Genomic DNA, 10,473 nt, shown 5'->3' on the forward strand with positions numbered 1-10,473 from the left:
CTAGCCAGGAGTGCTGTTTGTTCTACCTAAGGTTCCTCACTCTGGTCCTCGAACCTTCCTTTGTTCTATTTTCATGGGCTTTTCCCTTCCTTGTCTTTTAGCCACCGCTATTCTGGACTCCTCTTTCCTATTCTAACTACCTAACAGATGCATGTGTCAACTAGTACTTTCTGTTTATGAAAAACCATTTAAGTACTTTTTGGGAAAACAAATAAGACAAGTTCTGTTGTCCAGTGACGACACTTTGGCTCCTGAAACTGTATACCCTGGAAAAAAAACGTTAACTACAAGCAGGTTCCTGCATCCTGAGTATTAGGGAAAGAAGCCTGTCTCCACTCTTTCCCACTCAGATTCTGATTCTGGGAAGGGCATATTCTTGATGAGCTTCAGCAGAAATAAAATTCAGATACTGTTGTAAATCTGCGTTTGGATAAATAAATGGGATTTCTCAGGTGCATTTTTCTTTGAGAAAGGGTGGACAAGCCACAAAGTGATCAGTTATGTTCAGAAAGTGTACAGAATAAGCCAGGAAAATGTAGAGACTCAGACGTAAAGTCGATGTATTTGGTTTTGTGGGGAAATCTATATTTACTGAGGGTAAAGTTGCAATAGGTGTGAGATTGTTAACAATCATTTAGAGAGTGTTTGCTAGGTACGTGGTACTTTTATTGGCACTGAAGATAAACCTGTGAAGAACAAAAATTCCTGCTGTCATAATTTTGTCTCCTACAAAGCTAAGTGCTTGTTCCAGCAGATACGTGGGAATATTAAGATATGCAAAAATACTTTCCAATGAGAAGAGGATGTTATGCTGCTGCATCCAGCCAAGGCTAGTGAGGGGTTCCTTAGATATCTGTCATATGTGATAGTTCCATTATAGAGATTTCAGTTCTTGGTTCTCCACTCTTTATGAATACTTAGTGCTTTGATGATCTCAGCTTCATAGATATTATCTATTTACAGTGATAAGTTTATATCAGCAGCCAAAATCTGTCTTGAACTCTAGACTCATATCTAAATATATCAACAGGTTTATTTAGATTTCTACTTACGTTCTAAAACATTTCTCAGCTTTTCTCCCCCTGCATAGCCTTCTCCATCTCAGTTGAGAGCAGCTTCTTTTTCCAGTTGTTCAAACCAAATATCTTCATGTCATCTTTGACTCCTTTTTTCTCATGACATGTATTTAATCTATTTTTTTTAATCCCATTGCTTCTTAGCATATATGCTGTCACTTTTGTTTCTTAGCCAACATTCTCCTTCCCTGATTATAGACACCAGAGTCTTTTTTTCTTCTGTTATTACCCTTGCTCATTCATGCTATCCTTATTACAGAAGCTGCAGAAAACTTTAAAAATATTTTTTTTAAATACATCACTTCTCCAAAAAAGTGACAATGAGAGAAATAAGCATTTGCAAAGTTCTGCAAAGGTCTGCAGGGCCCTGTGTGATCTGGCTCTACATATGTGTCCTGTATGGATCTCTCTCACATTCACATCATCTAACCACACTGGCCTTCAGCTGATCCTTGGTCTTTAGCCATATTCTGCCTTAGGGCATTTGTTCTGACTGTTCCCTTCACTTAGAGTTCTTAGCACAAGGGTTAGTTCCCTATATTCTCCATCTTGTGATGCCTGTCCCACTTCTTCTCATCCAACTTTTTGTTTTAGCCATTGCTGGGGCAATTCCTTGACTGCAGGTATGGCCTGAGTGCACTTTACTCAGCTGCACCCTGCCCCTGGGTTTCTCTGGTCCACTGCATGGGGCACCTGAAGGATACTTCTCAAGCTATTCTTGAACCTGTGTGAACCTGGGAGTGTGAAGAAATCAACACCATTTGGGTCAACCCTTGACCTGGTGGTGGGGTGGAAACCAGACCTGGTGGTAGGGTGGAAGCCAGTGGATAAATATACTCATCTTTTGTGTTGGGTAGATGATCCAGAGGTGCCTTCTACATGATTTTTCATGTGGGGTTGGACACACTTGGTCACAGCATTATCCAGCTCAGTGCTGCATTTTTGGATATGCTTCTCAGCTTTTCAGTTTTACTCTTTTCTATTATTTTCTCTACATAAACCACCTTGATGGAATCCCAGTTTCTTTTAAAGAAGCCAGAAACCAATCTCATTTATCTCCTCACCTCAGTTTTTGCATAAATTCCTTTCTGTTCTATTTAAAATTGCTTACCTCCCCTCTCCTCCAACTTCAGGATTTACTAACCTCATCACCCTGTTTCTTTCACAATAGTGATACCCTCAGTCACTCTGTGATTTGATTATTATGTTCTTTTATTATCCTACTCAAACCTTTAGAAAATTTGTCCTACCAATGGTTATCAGTCTGTTTTGTTCTTGGATTTATCTGTAACCTATTCAGTAAAAATATTGTTCTGGAAGTTTACTGAATATATTTACTGAATGTTCTATGAATATAAAATTGACCACAGTTCAATATTGAGCCCTTAAAGAATTTAACATTTAGAAGTAAGGCAGAAACAGGGGACTGAATGAGAAGCTAGGAAGGTAGGAAATGGTAGTATCATTGTACTCAAGAGAAGAGAGGATTTTAAAAAGGAGAAAGGTAATTCAGATAAAACTTGCTGAGAGGCTGAGTTGCATGAAAGCAAGTTAAGTTACAAGAGCACCATCTGCCTAGTGGCCATTGGTGGTGAGTGGGAGCAGTTTCAGGGACAGAATGGGAATGAAATGGTTTATTACCAAATGCTATTTCAAACAGTTGAGACTGAAGCATTTCTAGATATTTCCTGTGATGAGAAGCAGAGATCTGAGTTTATAGGAGAATATAAAATCATGGAAGGGAGAATGTTAACAATTTTTTAACAGAAAACTGTAGTTCTATGGAGGGGGAAAGATAAATGGCAAATAAGATGCTGCAAACACTAAAGGATTTTATGTATAATCCCACCTACCCTCACAACAAGCTCTAGTGAGGTGGAGCATAGCAATTCCCCAGTTACAGAGAAGGAAAACAGACCTGGAGATAAGTGATCAGTGCAAGGCCACGCAGCTAGTGTAAGTAGCAGTCATGATTTAATTCAATATCTTCAGATTCTAAATTTTTTCATACCACATGGAAAGAAACTAGCTTATTTTCAACTTGGATATGCTGAATTTTTTGCATCTAAGGTGTTTTAATGGAAGCAATAAAGTCTAGTTATTTAGGACATTGGAATTGGAGAAAGCTATAACTCAGCTATCTAACACTACTATGGTATCTGAGAGATGAAGTTTCTAAAAATTTAATTTTCTAATATTAAAAGAGAGCAAGTTCTTTCAGTACTTACTTTGTCCAGTATTACGTTAATGTTTTAAATCTATTATCTTATTAATGCGCATAAACTTATTAACTGGACCTAGAAAAGAGTATCTGTGTTGAAACTGAACCACTCCAATATTTAAGGATTTAAAAAAAAAAGAGAGAAAAAGAAGGAAAGGTTAGATATTGTTAAGAATAAAGTGCTTTTATTTTTTTTAATGGAAATCAGATATCAGTCTTGAAGATAAGAATTCTCCTGTGATGAAAAAACATTAAAAAGAAAAAAGAAAGAATTCTCCTGTGATGAACAGAAGGAGCTGGAAAATGGGTAGAGGGAGAGCCACATGAATATGGAGGTTGATATGAATTTAAGTGAAGGAGAACAGAAAGAAGTGGCTCATTTTTTTTTTTTTTTCCCAATAAGCTAGAGGCAGGGCTGTATTACGACCTGGGAGATACATTCTAGAGCAGTTGTTTCCAGGAGAATTTTCTGCAGTGATGGAAATATTCTGTATCTGAATGGTCCGATATGGTAACCACTAGTTATATATGCTGCTGCTGCTGCTGCTAAGTCGCTTCAGTCGTGTCCGACTTTCTGCGACCCCATAGATGGCAGCCCACCAGGCTCCACCGTCCCTGGGATTCTCCAGGCAAGAACACTGGAGTGGGTTGCCATTTCCTTCTCCAATGAGTTTAAGTGAAAAGTGAAAGCGAAGTTGCTCAGTCGTGTGAGACTCTTCACGACCCCATGGACCACAGCCTACCAGGCTTCTCCATCCATGGGATTCTCCAGGCAAGAATACTGGAGTGGGTTGCCATTGCCTTCTCCTACTGAGCAGTTAATACGTCAATCACATTAAAACACATTGAGTTTTCAGTTCAGTCACTCAGTCGTGTCCAACTCTTTGCGACCCATGAACTGCAGCACAGCGGGCTTCCCTGTCCATCACCAACTCTTGGAGCTTGCTCAAACTCCTGTCCATCGATTGAGTTTTAATTTTTACAAATTGAAATAGCCGTGTCTGGCTAGTGGCAACCACATCAGATGTAGCAGTACTAGAGAAAATATACAAGTTGTGTGATTAATAGGAGCATTGGAAATTGTATGCATTATTTTATTTACCCAGACACCTAAGTCTGAGATTTATGAACAGAAAATTGGCTTTTATGATTGTGAGTTTAGCTTAATTATGCAGAAAAGGTACCAAGGTTTATTTTAAAGAAAATGAATTGGCTTAAATGTATTTTTACTGCTTTTGATCAGGCTATTTGAGATCACCATGAACACAGAAAACACTAGCTTTTCTCTATTCTTTTATGAAAATGTCTTGTGATATCCATTTTAATGATGTGTAATGTTCTATCTACTAAATGAGATTGAGCTCCTTGAGGGTAGAAATGTGGGTTATACTTCTCCATGTCTATGAGGACTAATACCTGATTTTGTTCAAGGTCCAGCAATGGAAATAAGGGCTAATGCTCCCAGGAAGTTTTACATAGGAGAAGTTACCTTGTAAAAACTGATGAAGGAGAATTTCCAGGAACCATGGCAGCCTCTAATATTACCTCAACCCATCCAGCTGCCTTCTTGTTGGTAGGAATTCCAGGTTTGGAGCACCTGCATGTCTGGATCTCCATTCCCTTCTGTTTTGCCTATACTTTGGCTCTTCTAGGCAACTGCACCCTTCTCTTCATTATTCGAGGTGATGCAGCCCTCCATGAGCCCATGTACCTCTTTTTGGCCATGCTAGCGATCATTGATCTTGTCCTCTCTTCTACAACACTTCCCAAAATGCTGGCTATTTTTTGGTTTAGAGATCGAGAAATCAACTTCTATGCCTGTCTGGTCCAGATGTTCTTTCTCCACTCCTTCTCCATCATGGAGTCTGCAGTGCTGCTGGCCATGGCCTTTGACCGCTATGTGGCCATCTGCAAGCCACTGCACTACAGCACCATCCTCACCGGGCCACTTATCACCAAGATCGGCTTGGCTGCTGTGACTCGGGCTGTGACACTAATGACTCCACTCCCCTTTCTGCTCAGACGCTTCCACTACTGCCGAGGTCCAGTGATTGCCCACTGCTACTGTGAGCACATGGCCGTGGTAAGGCTGGCCTGCGGGGACACTCGCTTCAACAACATCTATGGCCTTGCTGTGGCCATGTTCATAGTAGTGTTGGACCTGCTCTTTGTTATTCTGTCTTACATCTTCATCCTCCAGGCGGTTCTACAGCTTGCCTCTCAGGAGGCCCGCTACAAGGCCTTTGGGACCTGTGTGTCCCACATAGGTGCTATCTTGTCCACCTACACACCTGTTGTCATCTCCTCAGTGATGCACCGTGTGGCTCGGCGGGCTGCCCCGCATGTCCACATACTGCTTGCTATCTTTTATCTTCTTTTCCCACCCATGGTCAACCCCATCATCTACGGTGTCAAGACCAAGCAGATTCGTGATCATGTGCTGAGTCTATTCTGGAGAAAGAATGTATAGATATAAACTTTTTTTTCTTAAGCACTAGTCCTGAACCCATCAGTCCAGTGGATACTGAACTGAGATGGAGAGGAAAAACCTCAATAGGAAAATTTGAGTTTGGCAGTCCTCCAGTGTAAGTCCCATTCCTCACAAATCCAGTCAGATCAAACCAGATATGTTCCTATAGTTTCATAGCAGAGGTCCGATCTATTCTTGTAGGCTCATCACATGCGTAAGGACAACATAAAGACCCTTCCAAAGCATTTCTGTCATCTAGGTGAAAGACAGTAGAAATACTGGCTGAGATTGGTACAAGAAGCTGAGATTTTGGTCAGTTCTTCATCTAGACTGAGGAATTGAAGCACAAATTTTAAGACCCATATGCCAATACCGCAACTAGTACTACTGAAATTGCCTCCAAATCCTTTCTGATAAGTGGACTTTAGCCTCTACCACTCTTTTGCCAACTACCACTCAATGTTATTAGCTCTACAGTTGAACAGCTCATGTCTAATGAGTCTTATTCCTCCCATTGAGTCAGTTTCTGAATTCCTTTCAGACTCATACTAATGGCCAACTTTTTACTGAACACTTATCAGGTGTTTTCTCCTGACATCCATTTATACAAACATATCATCCTGTAACTAACTCTTCACATGTATATGTCTTTTGTCTCCAAAACCACTAATTGTAATATTTATTGAATGAATGAAGAGTTGAATACCATATTTAGGCTATGAAATGTAGAAACAGTAATTAACATCATTCCATCATGAAGTTAAGACTTCTGAAGCTAGAGAAACAAGTTACAGTATGTAATTGTGGTAGGTTGAATTATTGTTCAGATATTTATTCTCTTGTCCCTCTACCATGGGAGGGGATTTTTCTCACTCCAGAATGTTAAATCTTTGATATGGCCTGTGGAATTTAGTGGTCTTGAAATGTGCCACAATAATAAAAGATGTTAAAATGTGTCTGTAGCTTGGCTCAGTCATTCTCACTTTTCTCCTCTGCTTATAAGAATGATCATGCTCCCAGAGCTTTTTTTTTCACCCTAGACCAAGATGGAAAATATATATGAAGCAGATGTGAATCTGACTCACAGACTGGAATACAGCCACAGCTGACCCATAGTGTTCCTATAACATGAGCAAAGATGATTTTATTGTTTTGTTTGTTTGTTTTTTAGTAAACCACTTAGATTTGGGAGTTGTTTCATCACATAACCCAGGGAAAACTGACTGATGGAGTTGTGAGCTCTTGTTGCATTCCACCTCATAACAGTTCAAGACCAAATATTTAAAGAAAAGAAAATGCATTATTTTTTCTTCTATTATATCCTAAAATTGATACCACTTCTATTTATCTTTCTGCTTTGGTTTCTTATATTTGAACACTCCTTCAGTCAGTTCTTTGTAAAAGAATCTCATACCCAGTTTTCATGAAGGTCTCTTATACAACCATGTTCTTTTTTATTGTGATCTTTTTCTTCAGTAATAAGTTTCTTCAATTCTAAAAGCCAAGAAACCTGATAGTCTCTGAAAAAGCATTTCCAGGCCCATGTCATGTCGCAGCTTGCATCATAGGCACACATGAAAAATGATGGTCTCAAGGATCTGAGTCAGCTACCCTGTCACAGTTTGATTACACTAGACTGTTTCCATCATGCAAGTGGGGAGCCAGTGTTTTGTTATTGAATAGACAGTCAGGATATGGTTTTTCCTTCTCTGTATGCAATGCTTCTTCCAAACTTGTGTGAAAGTTGCTCATTCATGTTCGACTCTTTGCGACCCCATGGACTGCAGCCTGCCAAGGTCCTCTCTCCATGGAATTCTTCAGGCCAGAATACTGGAGTGGGTAGCCATTCCCTTCTCCAGGGGATCTTCCCAACCTAGGGATCAAACCCAGGTCTCTGGCATTGCAGGCAGATTCTTTAGCAGCTGAGCTATCAGAGAAGCCCTCTTCTGAACTTATCTACGGATTTATAGAATGCCTTATCCACCATTATGATATTGCATTGCTTCTGGTAAGAATTCAGTTCATAGATGACATTAATGGTCCCATGTTCATGGAATTCACTAATGTTAATCATGTTTCCCTTCTCCCTGAAGCAGCTAAATTTATAGGACAGTGGCATGGCCTTTTGAAGATAGATACAGTACCAACTAGGTAGCAATACCTTGCAGGGCTTCAGAAGGTTCTCCAAAAGGCTCCATATGCTCTGAGTCAGCATCTGATATATAGTATTAATACTACTTTTTTCCCCATAGTCAGGATTCACAGGTCTAGGAATCAAGGGGCAAAGTGGCACTATTTCCCCTAGTGAACTATGAGCAAAATGTTTGCTCTTTCCATAGTCTTGGCCTTGACCTAGAAGTCTTAGGAAATGATGCTTCTACTAGGACACACAATGATTCCATTGAACTGAAAGTTAAGACCACTACCTGGTCACTTTGAGCCCACATCTGAATCAGAAGGCAAAGTAGGGAATTACTGTGTGAACTGGGGTGATTGATCATTACTATCAAGGTGTAAATGGTCTATTACTCTACAATGCAAGTAAGGAAGAATTTATTCTGGATATGCAGGAGATTCCTTAGGGTATCTCTTGGTATTACCATGCCCTGTGATTAAGGTCAAGGGAAAACTTGCCAAATAGCTTCAGTCATGTCCAACTCTTTGCAACCCATGGACGGTAGGCACCCAGGCTCCTCTGTCCATGGAATTCTCCAGGCAAGAATACTGGAGTGTGTAGCCATGCCCTCCCCTCCAGGGGAATCTTCCCAACCCAGGGATCAAACCCATGTCTCCTGAGGCTCCTGCATTACAGGCAGATTCTTTATCACTGAACCACTGGGGAAGCCCCCCAGTAGAAAACAGTAATAACTCAATTCAGGCAGGACTACTAATGGACCATATTCTACAGTAATAAAGTTTGATTATTCTACTAAGTAAAGAACCATGAAAAGCTGAGGTGCATGCTGAAGGCAGTTAATATGGAATGAATAGTGGAAGAAGGTAGTTGGAAATACCAGCTAAAAGCACCCCATGATGCTAATCAATTTAGGGGAAGGGCCAAAGAATCAATGCTTTTGAATTGTGGTGCTAGAAAAGACTCTTGAGAGTCCCTTGGATTGCAAGGAGATCCTACCATGAATCCTTAAGGAAATCAACCCTGAATATTCATTGGAAGGACTGGTGCTGAAGCTCCAATACTTTGGCCACCTGATGCAAAGAATAAACTTATTGGAAAAGACCCTGATGCTGAGAAAGATTGAAGGCAGGAGGAGAAGGGGGTGGCAGAGGATGAGGTGCACCACCAGCTCAATGGACATGAATTAGAGCAAACTCCAGAAGATAGTGGAGGACAGAGGAGTCTGGCATGCTACAATCAATCCATGGGATCACAAAGAGTAGGATGCAACTAAGTGATTGAACAACAACGGAACAAAGGAACTACTGAAACAGAGGTATAGTGTCAAAGAACTGTTACTTTGTGGATCAGTACCAGCTTACTGGAGAATCTTTACTAAAATGCATTGTGAGAATAACCAGTTTGGGGTATGTGTCTTTGGATATGAGTGCTACAGAGTGGAAGCACATGTTTGTGTTGATAACATGCACGCTAAGTCATTTCATTCGTGTCTGACTCTGAGAGACCCTATGGACTGCAGCCCACCAGGTTCCTCTGTCCGTGGGATTTCTTCAGGCAAGAATACTGGAGTGGGTTGCCACACTCTCCCTCCAGGCGATTTTCCTGAGCCAGAAATCGAACCCGCATCTCCTGCTTCCCTTGCATTGCAGGTGGATTCTTCAATGCTGAGCTACCAGGGAAGTCCCTTGTGTAACTTTACTACTACAAAATTAATGGTTTGAGAAACCTTATCAGGTTTGTTCTCTCAGCTCCCCTGTATGGGTTTTGATTGATACCAAAACATTAAAGTAATTTAGAAAATGGGGAAAAACAAAAGAGAGTGTCAAGGAACTCTTACAGAGTGACAGTTTACATGGTTGAGAAACAGAATAAAGTGGGCAATGATGGAGTTAAAACAAAGGTGTTATAAAAGTAATTAGCCTCCAATTAAAATAAATAAATTTAAATTAAAAAAATAAATAAAACAAAATACACACACACAAAAAAAAACACAAAGGTGCTGATGCAGCACTATCAGAAATTGGAGTAGACCAATGGAACCCTCTCCTCTATTTTTCCCCTAACATTAAAGGGCCCCAAGCAAATTTACCCCAGTTTGAAAAATTTAAATTGTTGGAAGGCAAAGAGTATAATGAAATGACCAGGAAATGCAAGGGACAATGATTACTCAGATTAATCAAGGCACAAATTTGAAGTCAACCAGGACCTTGTGGGGACTTTCCACATACAAGCTTGTCTGTGTTCCCTGCTTGTTTTTATTTAAAAAAAAAAAAAAACACTTTAGTCTGTGTGTTAGTCGCTCAGTTGTATTCAACTCTTTTGCAACCCTATGGATGGTAGCCTGCTAGGCTCCTCTGTCCATGGGATTCTCCAGGCAAGGATACTGGAGCAGGTTGCCATGCAACCTGGAGGTTGCCTCTTACAGGGATCTTCCCCACCCAGGGATTGAACCCTCATCTCTTAAATCTTCTGCATTGGCAGGCAGATTCTGTACCATTAGCACCATCTGAGAAGCCCAATTAGTCTCCTAGACCCTCTGAATTCCAAAGAGCAAACCTGACTAGTTATT

At 40.5% G+C, this 10,473-nt stretch overlaps 1 protein-coding gene across 1 annotated transcript; it reads left to right on the plus strand.

Moving 5' to 3' along the window:
* The first annotated feature begins 4,822 nt into the window (after positions 1-4,822).
* Positions 4,823-5,767, plus strand: OR52K1 (olfactory receptor family 52 subfamily K member 1). The gene has a single exon (NM_001389929.1). It carries the CDS (start codon positions 4,823-4,825, stop codon positions 5,765-5,767), a length of 945 nt encoding a protein of 314 aa, NP_001376858.1.
* Positions 5,768-10,473: the final 4,706 nt, after the last annotated feature.

This window comes from Bos taurus, chromosome 15 (genome assembly GCF_002263795.3).
Source record: "Bos taurus isolate L1 Dominette 01449 registration number 42190680 breed Hereford chromosome 15, ARS-UCD2.0, whole genome shotgun sequence".
Classification (NCBI taxonomy): Eukaryota; Metazoa; Chordata; class Mammalia; order Artiodactyla; family Bovidae; genus Bos; species Bos taurus.